The sequence below is a fragment of the Panthera leo genome, chromosome D4 (assembly GCF_018350215.1).
Source record: "Panthera leo isolate Ple1 chromosome D4, P.leo_Ple1_pat1.1, whole genome shotgun sequence".
NCBI classification, from domain to species: domain Eukaryota; kingdom Metazoa; phylum Chordata; class Mammalia; order Carnivora; family Felidae; genus Panthera; species Panthera leo.
The window spans coordinates 12,328,154-12,354,567 of NC_056691.1; the positions used below are offsets into that span (position 1 = coordinate 12,328,154).

The 26,414-nt window shown below is 38.1% G+C and overlaps 1 protein-coding gene and 1 long non-coding RNA gene across 8 annotated transcripts in view; one reads left to right on the top strand and one right to left on the bottom strand.

Moving 5' to 3' along the window:
• Positions 1-17,462, top strand: part of LOC122204500 — a 55,559-nt gene extending 38,097 nt beyond the window's left edge. The window contains exons 3-5 of the long non-coding RNA XR_006195698.1: positions 4,026-4,106; positions 9,338-9,421; positions 17,284-17,462. This is a non-coding gene — a long non-coding RNA (uncharacterized LOC122204500). The remainder of the gene's footprint in view (positions 1-4,025; positions 4,107-9,337; positions 9,422-17,283) is intronic.
• The window catches only part of PTAR1 (protein prenyltransferase alpha subunit repeat containing 1), a 50,249-nt gene that overhangs the window by 9,729 nt on the left and 14,106 nt on the right, over positions 1-26,414 (bottom strand). For 5 of the 7 annotated variants that reach the window (XR_006195696.1, XM_042912025.1, XM_042912027.1 and 2 more), the window contains 4 exons: positions 21,076-21,142; positions 12,242-12,346; positions 9,732-9,945; positions 1,270-1,574 (listed from right to left, as the gene is read on the bottom strand). Coding sequence is in view for 6 of the 7 variants with exons in the window: in XM_042912025.1 (XP_042767959.1) it covers positions 1,270-1,574; positions 9,732-9,945; positions 12,242-12,346; positions 21,076-21,142 (691 nt within the window). In the remaining variant the exon portion in view is untranslated. Of the gene's footprint in view, positions 1-1,269; positions 1,575-8,002; positions 8,705-9,731; positions 9,946-12,241; positions 12,347-21,075; positions 21,143-26,414 lie in introns of those variants that run through there. The other 2 variants (XM_042912030.1, XM_042912029.1) reach the window with 2 other exon arrangements.

Sequence of the window (26,414 nt, forward strand, 5' to 3'; positions counted from 1 at the left end):
TAATTTACCCATTTTATAGAGGATAAAACTCAAAGGACAGATAAGGTGCCTAAGTTAGGCAATGGCTCAGTAGTAGAAAACTGGCCTGTATAACATCCAGGCCATCCCAACTGTCTCTTTTCCCCATGCCCCACCCCAAACTTCAAATAATTTTTATACAAAGCTTCTACTCTGTTAATCTAGCTATCTCTTCAACACAAATATAATTTTAAAATTTTCTCAACCTTGCTACTGATGTACCTAAATATAAAATAGCAACAAAAAAATCTGTAACACCCCAATGACATGGAGGTTAGTATCTATCTTGTCTCTAGAAAATGTGGAGTAAGAGTGTCTCTTTAGTATGAGAAAAAGAAATTTAGGAAGGTGCCAAAGAGGGTAGATGGTCTCCCATCTTCTAAATGTACTTAGCATGGAGAAGCAGCTGAACATGTCTCCTCAAAAGGCGGCAAATCTCAACAAGTTTAAAAACATACAAATATGTAAAACGCCTATCTCCTGCTTGGCACAGCAAGTCCTTCGTCTACAAATAGAATCCTATAGGCTGAAGCAGAATCCGCATTTATAGAGACAGAGATGCTTCAAAAAAGAACCAATCAGGGGGTTCCCATACCTGGACTTCCTTCCAACATGAAAGTTACTTGGCTGTCAAATGTACTCAGAACTCAGGTTATGAGGTTGCTAATCCTCTTTCACTCCTTCCTAATAATTCTGCCCTGCTCCCGAAGTACACCTTACTTTAAAAAAAAAACCAAAAAACAAAAACAAAAAAACCCCAACCAGTGTCAAGAGTTTATTACTTAAGGAACGTTAATTTGCAGACCTTCAATAAGCTTAACTATTCTCAAGGTCCAATCAACAGTCTGATCAATGGTCTACACCCCACTCTGCATCAGAATGTACCTGCTAAGTTTCTTTGCATTGTGTTTTTGAAGACTAGATGGCAGTCTTCCACCCCACACATGCTACAAGTATCAGGATCTCCAAGGAGGGAGTCTAGAAACTTTTGTTTTCAGTTTGGAAGTAACACAGCTGTTGCACAGTCAAGGTTGAATGCCACCATCTAAGCATTAGACAAAGGTCTGCATGAGGAACTTCTTATTGAAGATCATGAGGATGTGGTAACGAAAACTCCTCTGAACTCAGGCAAAGCTCCACAATCAGATTACCAAATTTACTCCAGAAGGCAGGCCTACGATGTAGGACCTTCTACAGCTCTCAGGAAGACATGTGGTTTCATGCAGAAAGCGGATTTTTCCCTTCTCTTACCTGTGGCACCAAAGGGTTTCATGTCCTGGGTAGGAATCAATAAGATCAGTGCTGAATTCAACTTCTTCTTCGAGAAGATGGGGAAGATTTATCCTTGCTTCCTCTGTTGAAGCTGCTGCTGCTTCATCTTTTGCAAGAACCAGAGCTGGCTCACTTCTCAGAGGGTTTTGCTCCAATACAGAACCATCTATCACAGTTTGGCTAATCAAAGACTTTAACAAAAACTGGCGGTAGTGAAATCCACTGTGGTCTGAAACGTGCATGGATGCCCAGTGTTTAGTAGAAGACAGTTCATCAAGAAGAATCTTGTAGGAAGAAAAAAGGGAAGTGAGAAGTGGAATAGCCAAAGGCTTTTCTTCTCCATTAACGCCTTGGATTTCTTTGATTTGTTCCTTGTTTTTCTGGTAACAATTGTTTCTACCAATACTTTGTATACAATGTCCAACACAGTGCTGTCACTTAGTGGAAGCTCGGTAAAGGCTAGTTTCCCCCTTTCCCTGATAAATAAGAGATTTTTTTTATATACACCACAGAATTTAAGACTTGTCATTCTTTCCCTGGACCTTGATCAATCACATTCTGATTGGCACACCCACAGAAAAGCCAAATTCTAGAATAATGATGAACATTAGGGTGATTATTTACAAGAATGCTGATGTTGAAGAGAAAATATAAATTCAGAGGTTACTTTGAGGTAAACTTTAACATTTAACCAACACTAGAATATTTAACTTAGTATTTATTGAACAATCGACTCAAGGTAGTGATTTGTTCTTCACTATGTAAGTGCCATGAGGGCACAGAGCATGTCAGTTTTGTTCACTACCTAATTCTAAGGGCTTAGTGCAAAAAACATGATGCATGAAAAATAGGAATTTCCAAGAGCTCATAATTTTCACTGTTCATGTCAAACTCAATTCGTATCAATGATAAATGATTTTGTTAAGTAGATGAAACAAAATTCAGCAGTGAATTGTTAAAGCCTGCGTATTATCAATCCTGCAAACTAAGCAATTTCGAATGGAATGATAAAAAGAAAAGCCAGCAGTTATGAAAAAATACATTATTTGGCACTGTCTTGTACAAGTAGCAAACGCAAGTGGATTTCGATCAGTGAAAGCCATATTGAGGGCGTGCCACATTCCATCAGAGGATTTTCAGATCAGCTCAAGAAAAAAGACATAGACTTTTCAGCAGTGAATGGCAGCTACCGCACAAAGCCAAAGGGCTCCTCCTTCACCTGCTCGTCAAGGGCCCCAGGTAAACTCCTTCTCCTGCACCAAGATCACCTCTCCATTTCGCACATGCCCTTTCTTCCCTAGAAGAAATTTCTCCCTCTTCTGAACCTCCACAGTTTCTGTGTGTTCTCCCATATATATTACAGAACTTACTGTACATCTTTTCATCCTCACTAAACTCTAAAAGTTGTTTGAAATATTGTCACTCCTAATTGCTGCTTCCATCATTCTATACCCAGTGGCCTCAGAGTGGACATCTAAGTATTTTATAAGTGAACAATTTAAGGAATTAAGTGACCAGTACAGAGGGGCAAGATTACTCCCAGCTAGGACAGCAGATTTATATCCGTGAAATGTTTTAAACATCTCCTTTAAGTTCTAAAGAGTTTATTTGAAGCCAAATAAGTTTGTTTCCAGAACTGGTGAATCTCTGAGAAATGGAAAACAAGACTGTTCATTTGATTAAAATAGTGCACAAAATAGCACCAGATAAACTTCTACCTTAGAAAAATACATACTAACCTTAAGGTTGTTACATTTTTGAAGAATTAACCTGCAGAACATTTAGGCTACAATACATCAGATTTCTAATTTTGGTAGGGCTTCTTAATATTGATTGAAGAGTACGAAACATGTTTAAAAGGAATTTACATAATGTGAAAAACCTTTAGATTATTTCTTACTGCATATTTCTATACACAAAAATTTTAATTTTTTTTTGTAATTTTGAGACAAAAAATAGCACAGACATGAAAGATTTTCAACAGTATCAATTTAATTCCTTTAAAGATATTTCTCAGACTTTTTGGGGGGCCTGGGTGGCTCAGTCAGTTAAGCGTCCGACTTCGGCTCAAGTCATAATCTCACGGTTCATGGGTTCGAGCCCCATGTCGGGCTCTGTGCTGATGGCCTGGAGCCTGCTTCAGATTTTTTGTCTCCCTCTCTCTCTGCCCCTCCCCCACTTGCATGTGTGCTCTCTCTCTCAAAACCAAAACATTAAAAAAATTTTAAAAAAAATTTTTAACAGACTTCTTAGGAGAAAAATTCACTGTGTTCTTTTCCCTTGATATATTTAAGAGGCATACTAAACTAGAAAAGAAACTTTAACAGGAATTTCAGGGCATTTTTTTTTTACTAGAATAAAAAGGTTGAGAGATATAAGCAATGACTTTTTAAAGCAACAGCCATTACTTTTAAAGTGATCTTGGGGCGCCTGAGTGGCTCAGTCGGTTAAAGGGCCGACTTTGGCTCAGGTCATGATCTTGCAGTCCATGAGTTTGAGCCCTGCATCGGGCTCTGTGCTGACAGCTTGGAGCCTAGAGCCTGCTTCGAATTCTGTGTCTCCCTCTCTCTCTGCCCCTTTCCCATTCGCACCCTGTCTCTGCCTTTCAAAAATGAATGTTACAAAAAAAAAAATGATCTTAAAGACACTGCATAGAGATATGGCTTAAATGTAAGATACTGACAGAATCAATGACCTATAGATGGTGTAATTTACATATTACTATTCTTTTTCAGCACTCCTTATAAAAATGAATGAGTGAATAAATAGCTACAAGAAAACCACAGTAGCAGGGCTATGACCCAGAAGGATAACAGGTAACAATCCTAAAATTAAAATCAAAAATGTGTGTATGTGTGTGTGTGTATATATATATATATATATATATACACACACACACATATATACACGTGTATATATATAAATATATAAATATATATACGTATATATATACATATATATAAATATATGTATACATATATATATGTATATATATACATATATATAAATATATGTATATATATATAAGCTATCTGCCCTATAAATTTTTAAAAATACATGTGGTTATTTTCTGATTATGAGTGACACAAAATCATCATTCTAGAACATTTCAAAAATACAGAATACAAAAAAAGCAAAAAGAATCATTCATCACCTTATTGGCCAGAGAAAACTACTCTTAACATTCTGGCCTATCACCAGTCTTTCAGCTTTTCTCTATGCATGCATGTGCGCAGTTTATTTTTAACACAGACTTGGGATACTCTTTTATTCTGATTTCATTCCACTAAATTATATACATATACCATGTCATTAAATATTACTCTATAATTTTAAACTTTTGCATGATATTTCATCCTAAAGATTATCACAATTTAACCATTCGCTCATTTTGTTTCCACTCTTGTATAAGTAACACTCTTTTGAACACACATATATATAAAGTCTATGTGCACAACTTATTTACTTAGGAGAAATTTCTAGAAGTATATTTACTGGAACAGTGAGAAACATTTTTTAAAGTTCTTCATATATATTGTCAAAGTGCCCTCCAGAGGGGCTGTGTAATTTATATTCCTACTGGAAGAACATGTTAAATATTTCTTAAATTCCTTACTAGTACTTTAATATTCACTAATTTAATAAGTGGAAAATCATGTCATTTTAATTTGCATTTCCTTTTACCATTAAGGCTAGATATTTATTTTATTCTCTTCTTCTTTCTGTGTCTTCTTATGCAAACTGCCTATTTTGCCTAATTCTCTCTTTTTTATATAACTGCCTAATTTACTATTTGTGATAGTCCTTAATTTTTCTTACAAGTCTTTAAGAGATCTTTATAAAGGTATTAGGTCCCTATGTTATAAATATCTTTCTTTTTTTAAAAAATATCTTTCTTACTATATTACTGCAACTGATTTTTTTAATTCCGTTTTTTTCCTTCAGGTAAGTTTTTATTTCATTTAGAGTTCAGTTTGGTATATGATATTAAAACCTGACAAGTATTTGCTAAAAGGTCAATCTTAATCATCATCACAGATTGAACAAAGAATCCTTTTTCCAGTTATGTGAAATTCCATATTTAAATGAAATTTGTACACATTATGTATTGGGATTTGCTTCTGGGCCTTATATTTTCCATTAGTGTGTTAATTACTGAGTAGTACCAAGATTACTCTCTTTTTATAAACATTTAGATAGATACTAGTATACACTGTTCCTCATTTTCATTTTTTTTTCAGCAATTTCTTAGCTATTCTTGAAGATTTCTTTCTAATGTACTTTAAGAACCAATTTCTGAAGTTAAAAAATAAACTGGTGGTTTTTAGTATATATTGAGTTGTGCAGTCATCACTACTGTCTAATTTCAGAACATTTTCATCACTTTCATAACAACTTCCATTCCTATTAGGAGTCCCCTAAATCTCCATTCCCCCCAGTCTCTGGCACCCACTAATCTGCTCTGCCTATTCTGAATGTCATATAAATGGGATTATAGGGTATGTGGCCTTCCTAATCTGGCTTCTTTCAGTCAGCAATGTTTTTAAGGTTCATCCATGTTATGGCATGTATCAGGACTTTGCTCCTTTTTTATGGCCGCATAATATTCCATTGTATGGATGGATACACCACATTGCATTTGTCTACTCGTCGGTTATCTAACATTTGAGTTGTTACCTTTTTGGGGCTATTATGAATAATGCTGTTATAAACGTTGCTGTAATAAGTTTTGGTATGAACATGTTTTTGATTCTTTGGGGTATATATAAGTACCTAAGAGTGGAACTGCAGGGTCATATATGGTAATTCTAGGTTTAATTTTTTGAAGACATGCCAAACTGTTTCCCACAGTGGCTGCACCATTTAACATTCCTACCAGCAACGTATAAGGGCTCCAATTTCTCCACATCCGTGCCAACACTTGTAACTGCTGTTTTTCATTTTAGCCATGCTAGTTGGTTTTCATTTGCTTTTCCCTCATGGCTAAGACGTTGAACATCTTTTCATGTCTTTATTGGCCATCTGTGTATCTTTTTTGCAGAGATGACCCTATGTGCTTTCTCAGGTGACACAAGGTATCAACTTTCAATTGGCTAGGAGTGATAAACTGGCAAACCGTGATCTTTCCTCTCACCCCACAGTCACAAATGAGACTATTTTAAAATCTGCTTAAATCCACTTAGAACACACAATCAGAATAGAAAATAGAAAATGAAAATCTCATAATTCCACCCTAGCACTGTTCACAATTCTTTATTCTTTTTTTTTCTGAGCAGCAAATGTATACATGCTTGTAACAGAAAACACAAAGCAATATATCTGTAACATCATGTGTGAGGATATATATAAAGGTTGAGCAGTTACAACATGCCAAGCAGTATTCCAAACACTTCAAAATCTCATTCAATGCTAATAATGTATTTAAAAATTATATTAGGACCATCTCATATTTAGTTTAGATCCTTATCCTATAGTGAGCATTTTTCTTTAGATTATCTTCCAAAATATAACTTTTAGTACCAACAAAATATTCCAATTTGTGATATAATTCAATGTAACTAATCTGTCATTATTGGAGGGTTAAACTGTTCTAGTTTTTCACTATGATAAACAGTATTTTTATATACCAAACGTTCATATTTTATATAATAGCCAGTGTTTACCCAACACTTAGTACGAGCACTTGTGAGAGCCACTTTATGTGGATTCTCCCATTTAATTCACAACACTTGATGAGGTAGGGATTACCATCATGCCCATTTTACAGATGAGGAAACTGAAGGTTAGTGAGGCAAAGAAACTCCCCCAGGGCCACAAGCCAACTTGGTGGCAGAGTCAGGATTCAAGTTGGGTCTGCGTGACCACCAAGTGGAGCCTTTGATCATGACACCACCGAACTTCGTCTCCCGTTACGTCTTTAGGCAGAAGTGCTAGATCACAAGGAACATGCTTCTTTTTGGGTAAAGTCTGTAAATGCTGCCATGTTACCCTTCAGTAAGATCATACCTGTTCCTACAATGCTTGTTTTCACACCCTTATCAATGCTGGATACCAGCACTTTAAAAAATTGTATTTTCAATTGTCTATGTAAAAAGATGCCAGCTCATTGACAGGTACCAGTGATTCCTCTGTGATTACTTCCTCTAATAGACAAAGCGTAGTAGGGCATGATCTCCTAGCAGGGCCCAGTGGTTTCTAAGTGCAGAAAGGGGATTTTGTAAATCCAGCCCCCAGAGAGCACTGCAGCAGCAGTGGTGACAGGAAGAGCACCGAGGTCAAGGGCAGGGCACAGCAGGTGGACAGCCCAGGTGAGCCTCGGACTGGACCCAGGCAGCTGAGTCAACACACCGCTCATGAGTTCTCATCTTTAACATCTGAAAAGTGTCAAGAAACCAAGAATTTCCCCTCGGCCCCGTGTTCCTGACTTTATGGGAATGCCACTTTAAAAGGTCCACATCAGGGGCGCCTGGGTGGCTCAGTCGGTTAAGCGTCTGACTTCAGCTCAGGTCATGATCTCGCGGCCCGTGAGGTCGAGCCCGGCATCGGGCTCTGGGCTGATGGCTCAGAGCCTGGAGCCTGCTTCCGATTCTGTGTCTCCCTCTCTCTCTGACCCTCCCCTGTTCATGCTGTGTCTCTCTCTGTCTCAATAATAAATAAACGTTAAAAAAAAAAAATTAAAAAAAAAAAAAAAAAAGGTCCACATCAAGGTAGGAAAGTTTCCAAAGACCTCTCGGCTCACCTGGACTCTGCCTTTTTCTTTATCTTCAACGCTCCCTGTGCCCCTCCCCACCCCCTACGCACTACCAAGCTGTGGAGCTGGGATGACCAGACTCCATAAGGACCCAGATCTCCCACACCCCACCAGACCCCTGACGGGGCCACAGCCTTAGCCGTTTCCAACCAGCCCAGCCTGGATGAGAAGCCGTTTCTGGGCTCCCATCACACCCCGTGCTTCCTTCGGCTCCGGCAAGCGTCAGACCATGTTGTAATTGCTGATGTCTGTCTCCTCAACCAGATTTTCAATTTGTTGAGAGCACTCCCTTTGTCATCATGCTACACCCAGCATATAGGCCGGCGTCCGGGAATGAAAGAGTTTCAGTACTTTTTCATGAATAAATTACACTGAGTTCATCTAGCAAACTGGTAGCCAGTTTCACCTAAGCTTTCTATCCGTGGGGAACAAAGACAGGAACTAAAATTCAGTGAGCCTCCATTAGGAGCCCAGTACTTCACATGCACAAACTCCAGTAATTCTCACAATCCACTGAGGAAGGCAGTTGAGCTGGTATTTCACAGACGAAACGTTAAAGCCTCACTTTCCACACAGGGCTAGTAGGGCCAAAATCTGAAGCCAGGTCAGTATGAATCTGTCTTTGTGCTCTTTCTACTCCAATAACATGAAGGGACACCCCCTCTGAAACACAAAGCCAATATAAACCGGAAGGGAGGGGTTACTTTTCCAGAACCGTTGGTTTAAAATTCCCTTGGAATTTAAAAAAAACCCTGGAGGAATTTCTGGTTAGGATACAGAGAGGGGAGCAGGAACCTGAGAAGGGAGATGTAGGAGGGGGTGGTGAGCAAAATTATAGAATGCTTCTCTATTAATCTCAAAGCACCACACGAGGTATTTTGACCCCTTTAAGGTGTCTCAAGCCTGGGAAGCTTTCAGAGGAGTACCGTGGATTCTTATGGCACTAAAACATAAGAAGCGAAGAAAAATAGCAGCTGTCGTATGTATGATGGAGCAAAAGGATAGCTGGTCTCAGTCTGATGAATAATAAGTCATATAACCGTGGCCAAGCCTAAGTCATTAAAATTCTCTGGAAACTTCCATCTCCTCATTTCTAAACTGAAAGGTTTAGGCTATGACAGCTTCCAACCCGGCTCTGCATCCAGAAAGCTCCCTGAGCCCGTGAAAAATACTGATCTTAAATCCTGTCCTTTCCCCAATTTCATAGGCCTGGGGTGAGACTCAGAAATCCTAAAGTGACTGACAGACTCAGCCAAGTTTGGGAACACCAGGTGAGATCTTCTTTTCCCTCCCCAGGAGAGAAGGTGAACAGGCAGCCAGCTGGTTCAGCACATCAAGTCGCAGAACGGAAGACCACCAAGAAAGAACCGGTCCAATTCTGTAAGGCTTAATAATCTCTTCCTGTTTCAGGGCAAAATGAATTATGCTCCGTCTTCTTTGCTGCTTAAACTTGTGTTAGTTCTACCAACGTACTAACCAGAAGAGTGCCAAACTGCACTGGTGAGGAATGTAAACTTTTTGAATTGCCACGGCTTCCCTGGAGGTATCAGCTGCTAGATCCTTCCCAGGCTGCTGGGCCATTAGTTCCTCTACTTTCTTCCTTAAAAGTTCCTCTGAGGAGGAACTGCTATCAGAAGATTTAAAGGGCAGACAGGGAATGTGCGTAGGGAGACTGGAGGAACAGCCTTACCTTGACGTCTAGCTTGGCCAGATGCTGCAGAACCCAGATGCGATGGGACCAGGCATTATAGTTGCTTGGGTATCTCCCTGCTGCTTCACCACAGACCTCCATCTCTTCTCGTATTAGTCTCTGTGTCCTTTCTGCAGGAATTGTTCCCAAGTTTCCTTTTGTCACAAAGGAAGGCAAGGAGGTTTCCTGAATTAGCTGTTGTAGCACCCATCGCCTGTTAAGGTACATGTGGGAATGAGAACGACGAAAGAACATAAATCAGAGAGGAAAACAGCCAGTTTTCTTTGATCTTAATTTCCATTTGTGCAATGCCTATCTATGAGCCCAATTTTGTGGCAGCGGGATTACTTTGTTGTATTTGTTTTTAAAGATATATTGGGGTGCCTGGGTGGCTCAGTCAGTTGAGCGGCTGACTTCAGCTCAGATCATGGTCTCGTGGTTCACGAGTTCAAGCCCCACATTGGGCTCTATGCTGACAGTTCAGAGCCTGGAGCCTGCTTCAGATCCTGTGTCTCCCTCTCTCTCTGCCGCTCCCCTGCTCGTACTCTGTCTCTCTGTCTCAAAAATAAATAAAACAGTAAAAAAAATTTTTAAAGATATAATTAGCTTCAGCACCATGGATAGAGAGGATGAGGAAGAAAGGTCAGAGAGAGAAACCTTTCTAAAGCATTAAAATGTGTCAAAAAGAGATTGCCTAGTTCCAATATAACAACTCAAAAAAGTCCAACTGGCCAGGAAATGCAAAGACAAGGGGTGTGTGTGTGTGTGTGTGTGTGTGTGTGCGCGCGTGCACGCGCATGTGTGTGTACCGGGTTGTGGTGGTGGTGGTCCTGGAAGGGATATTAATTAATGGCTGGTAAATCCTAGAAGAGGAGTCATGGTTCACATCTTTAATTATATGTACATGCCTCACCCTATGTGTATTTGTTTGCAAATAAGAAACTGCATTATGACTGCTTTCATTAAGCAGAATTTCTTTATTATAGCAGAAAATGTGGAAAGACACAAATACAATATAATTAGCTAAACCATCAAGGAGATTTTAAAATGTCTTTATCCACAGATTTTCCCCTTGTCTATTTAAGATTTTCATTAGCATACATTTAAATGAAAAGCACTAAAAAAGCATGTCTAAAAAAGCATGTCTAACCACCTAATGTCTTTAGTTTTTACAAATATTTTCTCAATAAGAAGCATTCTTATAGACAAAATTTTCCAACCCAAAGGTTACTAGAAATTGAGTATAAAAATTCATTTTGTCATTTTCAAACAGAAGCTTTTTACTTAACAACAAAAGCCTGTTTTATAAAATATTAGATAAACCTATAAATTGGTACAATAATGCACTTCCCCTGCCATCACCCCTTTCCAAACCTCTATACACACGCTCATATGCCTCTCTGAAGTGTTATCCCAATTCCTACTAAGAAAATACCATGGACTCCACAGTGGAAGCAGCTGATTTGCAATGCTAGCCAAAGGCAAGATCACAGCTAAGATACCTTGAACTAAGATCCTAAAAATGCTCAGGACTTAAGAAAAGTTCTAAGTGGCTTAGTAAACGGAGAATGGACTTCTTTTTTTTTTTTTTAATTTTTTTTTTTTTTAATGTTTATTTATTTTTGAGACAGAGAGACAGAGCATGAATGGGGGAGGGTCAGAGAGAGGGAGACACAGAATCTGAAACAGGCTCCAGGCTCTGAGCTGCCAGCACAGAGCCCGACGCGGGACTCGAACTCACAGACCGCGAGATCATGACCTGAGCTGAAGTCGGCGGCTTAACCGACTGAGCCACCCAGGCGCCCCGAGAATGGACTTCTTTATAAAGAATTTCCCCACTGACCCCAGCCAGCAAGCCCACACCATCCCATTTTAGTCAAAATGGAGTCGTTTTGTGGAGTCCCAAGAGCAAGATGCTTCAGAGAGCCAGGATGTTGAGATGAGTTTTTACGTGCATTTTGGCTGCCTCGGGCCTTTAACCTAAAAATATCCTTTGCGATTATCATCTTAGCAACTTCAGCGTGGCCTATACACCGTTCACCTCAGCTGCCCTTATTTTGTTAGTTTTAATAACCACAGCCATCACTACGGCAGTCTGTACCAGAAACACACCGAATGGATTCTACAACCCGAGTTGCTCATTATAGTTGAATATGGAAATGCCATCTCTATCATGACCGCTCAGAGAGTTAATACTAACAGCTAAAATCAACTGAGTATTTAATATGTGCCAAGCACTGTGGCAGTGTTAACATACATTAGCTCATATAAAGCCAACCATTAACTCTGAAATAGGTGTAATTATTATTCCCGTTTTACGAATGAGAAAACTGAGGCTTGAATTTCTGAAGATCACACAGAGAGCAGGTGATGGCATATAGATTTAAAAGTAGGTAACTCGGCTTAAGAATTCATACTCTGAACCAATATGTGACCCTGACCGACACTGTGTTTTTTGTCCAGGCATTCTGAATCCTAAGTAAGAATCCTATAGTGTAAAGTTACCACACCTGTGAATCCATGTTTCTGGACTCTTTGGAAATTTAGTTAAGGCCAGTTTTCCCAGATGTAAGTCCTTAATTGGATTTAAAGTGCCAGAGAGGATCAGCTCTTTTCTGTAAAAGAAAAATAAAAAGAACCGTTACTCTTATCTTTCCATCTAAACATACTGCGTGGCTATTAATGGAACCTCACTCTGAAGTGAATTTCCAAGAAAAAGAAAAAAAAACAAAACATGAAACTTTCATAAATATCACACAAAGTAATCGAGAATATATTCTCATTATCTCAAAGTTAGCAGGATTAATAAGTTGAAACAGAAGCTCTTAAATCAGTAGTGGAACTTGAATTACCAAGCTGGAGAGGGCAAAGAGCTTCTCTGGCTTGTCTCATTTCCAGAACTCACAAGGCCTGACATCAGTATCTGTAGGGCAGATCCAATACGAGTCAAGAATTGCTCTACTTGGAGTTAATCGTACACACAGTATGATTAAGATGTAAGGGAAAAACTCATTCATTCAACATTACCCTAACAAAATTACTGTTTTTATTTTTCAATTTTCCCTTATGTCTTTCCCCATATGTATATATATTTAATTAACATATAATTTTATATTATGTTTTACAGCTTAAGAGTTACCTTACCCCACGGTTCTAAAGTGAACATTTAAAACAGTCAAATAGTTTCCACTGATTGGCTATGCTATCATTTAATGACCTTTTCTTCTTTGGTTAGACATTTGGGTTGCTTCCAAGTTTTTGCTATTCTGAAATATTTCTGAAACGGAACGTTATGTTTAAGACTTCTTTTGTTTCTACCATTACTTTTGGGATAAGTTCCCAGAAGATGTTATTACTGGGTGAAATACCTGCATGGCCCCTGATACCCTGACCGCTGCTTTCTGAAATACCAACAGAAGAGGTTCTGTGCAGTTATGAGACTGTCGTGCAAGAGCTCTCAACCTACTTCTCAGGTTCTGATAGTCCTGATTATATTCCCAATTAATTTGCAATGAATCTATTACAATACAATTAGGTCACTGACTAGAATTTACTAATCTTAAAAAGTCCTTCCTGTGGTAGGGTTGGTAATTCATTTATTTTAGAGAAATTTAATCCCATGAAGACCAGAGCCCAGATCATATACCTCACCTATTTAGATGAATTTAGTTCCTAATTACGATACATTTTCTTTCCAACAGCGATGTGCTCTTTCTACATTTTTATTTGATAAGAGAAACAATTTCCCTTTTAATGAAAATACTGAACAGTGATAACAAATATTTATATTTTATAACCATTTAGGTCAGGCATTTCAGAATATAATTTGAAGTGACACTGAGGTTTATGGATGCTTTAAAAAATGGATTTGCTATTTTGCTTTTATTGTACAGGAAGTCTATGTACTTCTGTATTAGTACAGAATACTCCTGTATTAGTCACTGAAAGACTAATGCAACAGCAAATTACTTTTGCAGTCCTATGTCCTCTTTCTTCTGAAATCAGTAATGTTTCGTTCACACAGTAAGTCAGCATACCTATAGTGTAAAAGGAGGCAAAATATTTTCCTATATAATTTTAACTTCTTTGTAACACAGTGTTTCTCAGTGTAAGGTCCTTAACTACAGCATCACCATCATCTGAAACTTATGAGAAATGCAGATTCTTAGATCTCATCGCAGACCCACTGATTCAAAAGCCAGTGACAAAGCACTGTGTTTAGACAAGCCTTCTAGGTGATGCACCAAACTCTATGATATAGAATTTACTGTAGGCAGCCTCGTTTCCATTGACTAAATTTTAAACCTCACCTTATTTACAACTGCCTACATAGACTGTCATATATGTCTATGAGGAAATAATCAAAATTTTCTTCAGAAAAGAGCAGTCACTTTATATCTGAATCTTTACAAAGTTTGTAAAATTAGGGGTGCTCCCTTAATTTATTTTGAACAACATATATGGTAAGCTATATCAGCCTGAAATAACCTCAATCAATATTATATATGGATGCTTTAAAAGATCACCAGATAGGTGCGTCTGGGTGGCTCAGTCGGTCAAATCAGTCTGATTTGGGCTCATAATCTCATGGTTTGTGAGTTTGAGCCGGGCATTGTGCTCTGTGCTGACAGCTCAGAGCCTGGAGCCTGCTTCAGATTCCGTGTCTTCCTCTCTCTCTGCCCCTCTCCCGCTCACACACTCTCTCTCTCTCTCTCTCTCTCTCTCTCTCTCGCTCTCTCAAAAATAAACATTAAAAAAAAAAAATAAAATATCACCAAATAGAATCATAAGAAAGCAAGCAAAATTTAAATAACAATTTAATAAACATTCCTGGGGACAGGACTGAACACTGTAGGCATTAAATACTGTCATAAAATTTTAAAGATCACTTGAAAAAGAAATACAGTAATTGATTAAGGAATAGCTATCACAGAACCAAGACATAATCATAAAAGAAAATCAACTGCTCAAATGCATTCAAGTAGGAATCTATCTTGAGAAAAATTTTAGTCACACATGGATTCATAAAGTGCTATATCTCAAACAAGCTAGATACATGTAAACTTGATGTGCTCTGGAAAACTGCTGAGTAAGTTGAAAAAATAGCTCTCATGATGACAAAGTCACTGATGTCCATAAACCACATAAAACATTTGAATTAAATTGTTTGATGAAATGTAAGAATATGATGAATTAATAAGTTAAAATACTTTACATAACATGCTATTTTAAAGGTATGTGACTAAATTTAAAAATTATCAGAGTATGACATTTGCTTATCTCATGCACATAGTTTAAGATTACATATTGATATTAGCCTAAAAAGTTTTTTTTAGACTTTTCTTATTGAGGAAATGGAGTACTGCCTTAAATTTGAGGTGGCTTTATTTTCAGGCATATTGAATAAGCTGGGCTTTGAGATTCATCCTAAAAGCCTTAGGTGATACACTGCTAACAGAGGACGAAGGAAGAAAACAAAGGTCAAATAAATGTGGGGACAAGTACCTTGGAAAGGAAAAGGCCACCTGTGTGGTTTTATTAAGAGCAGGGGGTGATGGGAACAGTGCTGTGCTACACGCACAACCTTACTGGGATGAAATTAAGCGAGGGCTTTTATATTTCTACAAAGTTCATCTCATTTAAGTTTTTCTGTCTTCTCTCCATCTCTAGTTATTAGTTATGGTTTCTCTCTGCTGTCACTTGATTTAATTTGTAGGAAACCAGGGGCCGTGTATCTTGCCCATGGCTAAGTCTCCACTGGTTAGCTCGGTGCATGGCACACAGTAATGAGTGAATAAACAAATGCCATCTTTTTTTTTATTGTATATCTTTATTCTGTCTGAAATAACCATAATGATGATAATAAAAATCATCCTCATAAAAACTACCATTTACTGTACACTTTCCCTGAATCAGGCACTGTGTTAAGTGACTTACATATATTATCTAATTTAATCCTCAAAACAATCCTGTATTATGTAAACCATATGAAATTGCCGATACCCAATTGTTTTGGGGTTTTTTGGGGGGTTTGTCTTTATTATTTTTTTAAAAAACATTTTTTAACTTTATTTATTTATTTTAAGAGAGAGAGAGAGAGAGAGAGAGAGAGAGAGAGAAGAGAGAGAATCCCAAGCAGGCTCAGCACTGTTAGCACAGAGCCTGATGTGGGGCTCGAACTCACAAACTGCGAGATCATGACCTGAGCCAAAATCAAGAGTTGGACGCTTAACCAACTGAGCCACCCAGGCAGTTTCTTTTTTTTTTTAAGAATTTATTTCTTAATTTTATTTCTTTTTTTAAATAAACTTTTGGGACACCTGGCTGGGTAGAGCATGTGACTCTTGATTTCATGGTTATAAGTTCAAGCCCCATGTTGGGTGTAGAGATCACTTAGAAAAAAAAGTCTTAAATAAACTTTCAATCTTACAATTGTTTTAAATTTACAGAAAAGTCCTAAGGATAGTACAGAGAATTCTTGTATACCCTGTACCCAGTTTCCTTTATTAATATATTATAGTACATTTGTCATAACTGATGAACCACCATCAGTAAATTACTATTGGAAGTCCATACTTTATTGAGAATTCCTTCATTTTTACCAAATGTCCTTTATCTAGTCCAGCACCCTGACCAGAACATCACATTACGTTTGGTTCTGTCTCCTCAGGCTCCTCAGATAAACCTTGACAGTCTTTATAAGCCCTAATGAGGTATTTCATATGAAACTTTTCTTACGGTTAGACCAGGGTTTTGAGGAGGAAGCGACCACAAAGTGCAATCTTTATCGCATCATTTCCCAGGGCACAAAACATCATGACTTGTCCCAGCTGATGCTGACCTTGATGACCTCGGTAAGATGGTACATGTCGGGTTTCTCCACTGTGCTTTTTGGAAAGAAATTCCACTTAAGGAGTAGGGGAGTTGTACTCCAGCTCCCTGAGGGGACCGCCTGGATAAATTACTTGGAATCCTTCTATACGGGAGATCCGTCTACTTTTTGCTTGCTTAGTCAATTATTTATGTCACTGAGTCACTATGAACACCCATTTTACACTTCAGGGTACAATCCAGGGGTATGTTATTGCTCAGGTGTTCAAGCTTTGGCTATAGAAACCCCTGACATATTCCCATCATTTTCCTCTTTCTGGCTCTTTGAGATATTCCACACTCATCTTATATATTTCCTGCCCTGCTCTTAGAATGAGACATTTCTTCAAGAAGCCTGTTTCCTTTTTTTAGAGAAGGGTGTTAGAAACCAGGATCTGGATGCTTAGGTTTAATCGTTTTTGATTTATAAAAACAATTCCATACGGCACAACCTACTATCATCTCAATTTTACAGAAGAGACAACTGAAGCTAGGGGAAAATCGGTAACTTAGACTCAAGGTCTTGGAACTCAGATTGGAAGCAAACATCTAATCTGCATAAAATAAAGTCCCCAGTTTAACTCAATAGGCTATGAGTAAAGGACACGATCACGGGAACTTGGTGTCAGCTATTTTGTTATTTATCTTTGCTCAAAGATGTTCTGCTTATTACTCTATGTAGGTTCACGGAATGATGGAAAAAATAGGACACTGTTATGAAGTCAAGCTCCTTCATGAAGTACTTTGCTGAATTTCAAAGCAAAAAAAGTACCATTCATTTTTTTTCTGCAACTGGCTGGATTTTTAAACTATATCCATCACTCACTGTAATCACAGGAAATCAGCTCAAAAACTTATTCTTGCGTTCCCCCCCCCCCCCCGTGAGGCCACAATACCTATAAAATGAAATGCTGATGTATTAATACCATGTTTTAGTGGTTTCTAACATACAGTCAAAATCACTCAATGCTTCCCAGAGTTACTGTACAAGAAATACACCAACAATTAAACAGAGTGTTAAGTATTTGATCTGCAAGAGACCTTACAAGGTTAGATCAATTTACTTTCCAAAGCTGGTTGTTTTTGCAGAAAATGTACTCATGATCCTATGTCTTCATGTCAGCCTTACTGATACGAATCAAGACTTACTAGAACACACACCCACAAATGGACTTTTTTTTAAAGAATAAAGGTTTCCTTTTTATTCCTTTAGCACAAAACTTCTCTGATCATCTTACTAGAATAACTTTCAAAAGTGATTGCTGTGAATATCATTGAAGTCACATTTATGGAGCGAATTTCCCAAAAACCAGACCATGCAAAAATCGAAAACAGCTTGAAAAGAATCATAAAAAAATTACCTAGCTCAAATCTTTTATTTCACAGATATAGAAACTAAAACTGTTGTGAAGTTAACAGTGTTTGCCTCTAAAGTTAACTGCTAGTTAATTAATGAAAAAGGACCAAGATCCATGTATGTTAAGACCAGGTTCTTTCCCCTGAACTGAACTTCCCTATAAAATATAGAATAAATTATATATGTGTGTGTGTATAGACATATACATGTCTATGTACGTGTGTATGTTTGTACACTGTGCTAGTAACAATCTTTTCTGGTTGAAGGATTTTCAAGTCCTCTGTGATAATGATGAACTGAGAGCACGAGGGAAAACGGTACTCCCACTTCTCTATTACCTTCATTTCTTTTTCACTCAATTTAATTATTTTCAGTGCCAGGCTGATTATGTGCCAGGCACTAGAGTACTCGATGGTAGAGAAAGAAAGGGGGGAAAAAAAAAGACGTGGTCCCTACCCATAAGAAAGCTCTCAGTTGTGAGTTTATAGCTCCTTCCTAGAAGTCTCCCTTACGGATTCCTCATCACACAGTCTAGGACAGCAGTGCCCAACAGAAATATGTGAGTCACCAATGTGAGCCCTGTATGTAATTTCAGCTTTTCTAACAGCTACCTTACAAACAAGTATAAAGCAATGTATTTTATTTAACTCAATATGCCCCAAATATAATTTCAACATGTAATTCAATCTAAAAATTACTAACAAGATATTTTACCTTTGGGGGTACTGAGTCTTTGGAATCTGATGCGTAGTTTACACTTGCAGCACATGTCAACTGAGATGAGTCGCCTTTCAAGGGCCACACGTGGCTTGTGGCCACTATACTGGATTGTGCAACACTAGAAACCTGTAGTGTCCCGGTGCTTTCTATGCCGGTTCTTTTCTCTATCCACACCCACTCCTTTGGGTGCCTCAAACAGTCTCAGGGCCTTAAATACCACCACCCATTTTCTAGTGACTCCCATATTTACATCTGTCTTCGAACTCCTGCCTGAACTTCAGATTCATACACAAGTACAAGGACACAAATCTAATGTGTCCCACGCTGAACTCCTCACTTCCACCCAGCACCCCCACCTGGATCCGCTCCTCCTCCAGGCAGCCCCATTTCAGTAAAGGGCAACTCCATCCTTTCCATTCCTCAAGCCAAAAACCAGACACAAGCTTGACCTTCTTCTTTCTCTTTCCCGCATCGAATTCATCATCTGTGCCTTTAAAATTGGTTTATTAAATACAAAGCTTATACGGTTCAATAAAATACAGTGAGAATCTCACCTTTTCCATTTCTAAATTCTACCTCCAATCACAGCATCTCTCACCTAACTGCATCTCATCTTTTACCGCAACCACTGCCTAAATTCCCAACCACCCCCCTGCACTCCTACAGTCTACTTTCCACAGGAGCTAGTTTCTAAAGTGAGATACTGTCCCTCTTCAGCTTCCAGGACTTTCCATCCCCCCCTGAGTAAGAGTCCAAGTTCCTACCACAGCTTAGGAAGATCTACAAGAGCCCCGTGAGATCGGCTCCCTTACACTCCGGCCTCCTCTCCTATTACTCTCTCCCTCGTTCCCGCTGTGCCAGCTGCGCGGGCTGCCTTGCTGTCTCAGTGCACCAAGGAGCACTTTGGGCACCACTGCCAGCTTTCCCACTTGCTGCTGTTCCCTCTTCTTGGAATGCTCGTACCCCAGAACTCACAGATTGATCCCCATCTTCATGGCAGTCTTTGCTGCCCCCTACTTAAAACTGCAATACTAGTATTCCCATCCTCCTCCTGGCCTTCCTCTTTCCCGTCCCACTGTTTCACCGCAGGATCTAACCACCATTTGATCTAATGTATATTTTATTTAGTAAATGTCTTTATTTCCTTTCTTCCCCTATTAGAATAACAATTCCACAAGGACAGGGTTTTGTTTATTTTGTTCGTGGTTCTAGTCCCAGTGCCGAGAACTTAGCATACAGCGATCAATAAATACTTGATAAATGAACAAATGTTGTCGACTATTGTGTGGATTAAATGAGGTAATGAGTAAAGTTATAGTATGTCCCTATAATATAGTAGCCACTCATAAACAAACCATTGTGGTGCTTTCTAGAAAAGAAAATCAGAATTCTAAGATTATGTAAATTTTAAAGCCTGTATCTCATTCTATACTTTTCTTACTCCTTACTCTAAATATCTGAATATTAATTATTCAACAATTTAAAAAGACACATAATAGAAGTTAACTAAATTTTAAAAAATCAGTGACACATACAAAACTAGGTATTGTAGAACACTAACTCAGAATGTAACCCTGCTTACCCAGAAGATTAAATAAATTGTTTAAGTCATCTTTAAAGATAAAGAGCTATAATCTATGGTCTCTCCTATGGGAAAATTTAAAATGTATTCACAACGTTCAACAGGACTTCACTTTTATCTTTAACTTGTATCCTGCTTTCCTCTAAGAGAATTTGTATCAGTCAAAGAGACCACCATTTTTTAAAAACCATACATATTATATAACTGAAAAAATTTCAGTGAAAAAAAAAACAAAACAGGAACCTGGTCTGAACTTCGATATTTCCATAAAGTATTTTGCGTTTAAAGCTAAAATAACCAGATGAAAGAACTAAGATACTAATCAATGTATGTGATCCCTTCCCCAAATCACAAGTGCCAGAGACTTGAAGTGATCTGCCCATAGAGGCACAATATTAGTAACTAAACAGAGACTAAAAGGTCATGGCCTTGAATCCTCATCCTACATACTTCCCACTGTACTTCACAAATACATAACCAATGTCTTACAAACCAACCAATTACACTGGTTGCATCTACTCTTCTAAAAAGGAAGGAAAATAAAAGCATGTATCCAATGGCATCTAATTCAACATGATAATTTATATTTCAGACAGGAAAGTTTATGGAGCAAAGACAAAAACATACAAGGAGGAGCCAAGTTTAAGTCAGAACTGTCCATGGAGGTAATATAAAGAACAGGTAGAAGGCATAAGCATAAAATGCAATAGATACATGGTTTATATTTCATTTTTCAAAAAGCTAACAACTCATGGGGCTTAGAGGTCTTCAGAAATTTGGACAAGTTCATTTGATCACTGGTGAGAAAGACATACCTTACGTTCCATGCAGTGGTGAAGTCTGGGTTTAGAAGCAGCAGGGTGCATGTGACATCTATCAGTTCTAAAATAAAGAGAAGTCACATTAAAAAGAGTCCTACCCTTTGAGGCTTGGCTTCTCTTTCTTTTAAGGCCCTGTATATTTGTGTCTCCTGTTATCCTTATGTATATGCCATGTCATAGTAATTTGAATGGTAAACACCTTGCTCTAAGCTGCCGGAAGTATGAAGATATCCTCAAGATTTTCTACCTTATGATAAATGTAACAATCTTTTAAAAGCTGACACTCAAACAACTTCACAATACAACGTACCTACAAAGAATATGCAAATTAATCTCCTCATTCTTATAGTTTTTGGCACTAATGTAATACTGACCAAGGAAAAGAAATATGATTTCTATACCATTATTCTTTTATTTCCACAAATATTTCAGTAGTTGACTATGTGCAATTTTTCAAAAGGGGAAAAAAACCTACTCATGATCATTTAACACAATTCATTCACATTCCTTTGCAAAGATTATCTTTTGTCATACACATTTTTACATAGTCATAGCAATGACAAATGCACAATTTTGTTCTCTTTCTTCATTCAGTATTATTTCATATGCATTCTCCAATACTGCTACAGTATGCATTTTTAACAGCTGCATAAGAAGCTCTTAGTGTAATATACTATCATTTATCTTTATCTTAGGTTGTTTCCTGTTTGCTTTTAATATTATAGTTAACATTACTATAAACACACTTTTTGCCTCCTAGCTTATTTTCTTAGGACATATTTCCAGGAGTTGAACTACTAGGTCAAACAATGTAAATACCAGTATGGCTCCTACTAAGCATTTCCGAACTGTCCTTCAAATGAATTGTATCTATTCACATTGCCAAGAATAACAAGTGTGTACTTATGTCCCTGTAACTCTAACCGAGGTAACTGTATTTAAAAAATAAATGTAGCAGATACAAAATTATTCTGTTTCTGTTTTATCTTACAACTTTAATTTACAATTATTAATATAAACATTTTTTTCATTTTTCTTTGGTATTTTCTATTTTCATTTTTTAACAGCCCATTCATATTCATTAGCTATTTAGTGATCATGATATTGACAGAACTCGCATATATTCAAATAAGCTCCAAAAGCTTGTTTAATAGAACAAAATCATTAATATATTTAGATGTATTGTCTTCCTTTTATTAAAACTGAAAAGAGAAGTTTAGGATTAAGATGATCAATGCAGAGACATGAAATTAAGATAACCTCTACCAAGCTCATGTTAAACACTAAGTAAAGCAAAATAATAAAAATAATTATAATTTTTTAGCAATAGTGTATACCAGGCACCATAGTAAGTCTTTTATTTACACGATTTCATTGAGTTCTCAGGATTATGGTTCAAGATATTCTTATTCTGCTTCATAGATAGGGAAACTGATATAAGTTTAAATAATTTGCCTCTGGACACCCAGTCAGTATGTGGGAAAGTCAGCATCTGACTTGTCTTTAATAACTCAATTATACTGCAATTAAAATATGCGTCTATAATAAATAATTGGGACACAAAAGAACATGTACAAATGTATTTCTATAGGCATTTAAAAATATTCTAAATGAACAGGGGCGCCTGGGTGGCTCAGTCAGTTGAGTGTCCAAATTCAGCTCGGGTCATGATCTCGCGGTCCATGAGTTCAAGCCCCGCGTCGGGCTCTGTGCTGATGGCTCAGAGCCTGGAGCCTGCTTTGGATTCTGTGTCTCCCTCTCTCTGCTCCTCCCCCACTCATGCTCGCTCTCTCTCTCTCTCTCTCTGTCAAAAAAATAAACTTAAAAAAAATAATGGCATGACCTAAAAGTTATAAATAAAAAAAAATATTCTATATGAACAAAAAAATTACTTCATTCTCAAGCATCTTAAAAAATTAACATTTTTTGTGAGACTATGATTTCATTACTATGACATTCAGTAAATAAGAAACAAAAGGTATCATTAGCATACATTTTTTGTCCTCTATCTTCATGACAAGTCATTATATGCATAAACACAATTATGTCTATAAAGAATACTATGTGGTGCCTGGGTGGCTCAGTCAGTTAAGCGTCCGACTCTTGATTTCAGCTTAGGTCATGATCTCACCGTTCATGGGTTCGAGCCCCGCATCAGCCTCCACACTGACACTGCCAGGTCTGCTTTGGAGTCTCTCTTTCCCTCTCTCTTTGCCCCTACCCTGCTCACGTGTGTGCTAAGTACATAAATAAACTTGAAAAAAAGAGAATAATCTCATTAATCTCTATTCTTTTACCTTTAGAAGCTTTTGGCACTAATTTAATATTTACCAAGAAAAATAGCCGTAACTTTCTATATTATTATTTGATTAATTCCACAAATATTCCAAATATTGATAATGTGCATATATTAAAGTGGGCCCTCAGGACTAACAGAAGGGATATAATGATAAGTAAGACCTGATCTTGCCTTTTAGAAGGCTACCCTTTAGTTGGAGAGAACATACAATTATAGAAGACAAAAGGCAATGATTATGAAGCAGAAACACATACCGTATTTTGGGGACCACCAAAGCAGTTGAAAATAATTCTTACTGGAGTACCCAGGGAAGGCTATAAGTGAATAAAGTGGTAACGAGCACTGCAGACCGGAAAACCAGTATGAGCGAGGATAAAGAGGTGTGGTTGTTCACACAGGGTGCTCGCCAGGAGACTGCTGGGGAAATGTACCAGAAAACTAGAACCTGGTCAGAAACAAGAACCCACAATCTCCTTGTCAGCTTGCCCTTCCACTACTTGCCCTTCCTGTGTTACACTCCACCTGAAGTAAACCCCTCCATTCTCTAAACACACCTCCTATCTGCCTGCCCTGGACAATTCAGATTTACCAGCTTGCTCTTCTCTGCCAGAAATGTCCTCCTATATCTAAATATCAAAACAAAACAAAATTTTACTCTTAAAGTCTCTCCTGACCTATTTACCTAGACACAATCTTCCTTTTTTTGGAAAAAAAAAAAAAGTTTATTTTTGAGAGTGGGGAAGGGGCACAGAGAAAGGGAGATAGAGAATCCCAATAATCTTTTATTTCTATGTTCTGTGTGTTATCTTACTTTGTTACCAATATTGTATAAATAATCTCTTCTTGATGAGACTGTAAATTTTCTTGGAGGAAGGTCCTGTCTAATAACACCTTCAGATTACTCCTTCACTCAACAAAGATGAGAAAAGTATGGCCCCATCAAAAGAAGTTCCATGTCTGCCCCCAGCACAGAGGAGTGGTAAGGCCTTACAGCCATACCGCCTGGGTTTGAATCCCAGCTTCTCCACTTAATTGCCAATATAACTTAGTATCTTCGACCTTCCGTCTCCTTACCTGTGAAATAAGGATGATGAGAACATCAATCTCTGTTGTGAGCCAATGAGATTCATCCCATTTCCCCACAGTTACTTGATACACAGTGAGTGTTCAACCAAACCAAATACTTGTTCAATGGAACAGCATTACTACTTACCACCCAAGAAATGAATACTTTCAACATGAACTAATCAAAGAAATCAGAAATGAGTTCTTACAGTGAAACTACCTAAATTTCTAAACTTATAAAATAAGGAATTAAAAAAAATCCAACTGTTAAGTAGCTATATGGAAATGCTTGTGCATGATGGGACAAGCTTCCAGAATTTCAAGTCTACAATTTTTCAAAATCCATTATACTACCTAGGTAAACTGGTACTTAGTCTTTTGGCTTTCCCTTTTGGCATTAAAATGTGTGTGACCAACAGTAGTCACCATTTATTTGTACAGCTGACCCTTGAACAACACAGGTTTGTACCACACAGGTCTATTTATATGCCAATATTTTTTGATAAATACAGTACAGCACGGTAAATGTGTATGTTCTCTTCCTTATGATTTTGTTAACATTTTCTTTTCTCCAGCTTACTTTATTGTAAGAATATGGTATATTAAACACATAACCCACAAAATACATGTTGACTGTTTATGTTATCACTAAGGCTTCCGGTCAACAGTAGACTATTACTAGTTAAGTCTTTGGGGAGTCAAAAGTTATATGCAGATTTCTGAATGCACTAGGCGGGGTGACTCCACTGCCCCTAATCCCTGCACTGCTGAAGAGTCAACTACACTTTAACACAGCTCTCCTTCCACACTCATAATTGAAGACAAGTTCATCCTCCATTACAGAGATACTTCTATACAGCAGCACAAGGCAGAAGCCAGTAAACAAAGAACATATGTAAGTTGCCGCTTTTCATTTTGTGGCTGTGTGGAAAGGAGAGCTAATCAGAGTCAGGCTTCCTCTAGGAAAGGGGCTCGCCCTAGCAAGGCAACAGCAGCTACTGGACTCACAGCCCAGCCCTACCACTTACTGGGTCACTTAATCTGTCTGAGCCTCTGTGTCCTCCTCCTCGTATGTAAAATGGAGCTCTTAACACTACTACCTCATGGGGTGTTAAACGATTCACACTCACGAAGTGTTAGGACAGTACCTGACACACAGTAAGCACTCAATGATAATTCCGGTTTCAAAGCCTGTATCTCCTAGCCCAGTTCCACAAACTATAGTGGGACTGGATGCCACCAGAGGGAGGAAAACAATCTCCCAAGCTGTCTCAGCGGTGACTGCTCAACAGAAGGTGATTTCTCAACTTGTAAGAATCTCAGATCAACAGCCTCAACCATCAGTGGTGCCTGGTGACACGCAAGAGCCACAAGCCCTTTTCCCCTCCTCTGTGACACACTGCCAACTCCTCCAGACTCAAGACTCAAAGTCAGATAGGACCTCCGTCAGGAAGTATTCCAGTTAGATCCAAGAGGTTAAGAGTGAAGTAAAATGTCAGAAATGGGAAAGAGTCAAAGAAGGAGAAGTAACCAGCTTAGAAATATTGGACATAATTAAAGAATCATTCCTGAATTACATGTATATTTCTGTTCTTCTTCCCCTCTGGTTCTGGATAAACCAGAGAAAGGAAACTCATGTTTCTTGAGAGCCTACTACAGGCCAGGCACTGTGCTGGCTGCTTTATACACACTGGCTCAGGCAATCCTCTCAACACCCTCTGACACCTTTTACAATTCCCTTTTTTTGGTGAGGAAATAGGAAGAGGTTAAATAATCTGCCTAAAGTCACTGCCAAGGGACTTCAGCATGCTGACAAATGGAGTCTAAATACAGATGTTTTCCTGCAAAGCAGATGCTCTTTCTTAATCGAGCACACTGTCTACAATACTTTGTCCCCTTCAAGTCAGGACTAAACCAAGATCTAAAGATAAACATGTATAATCAATAGTTAACAGGAACTATTTTACTT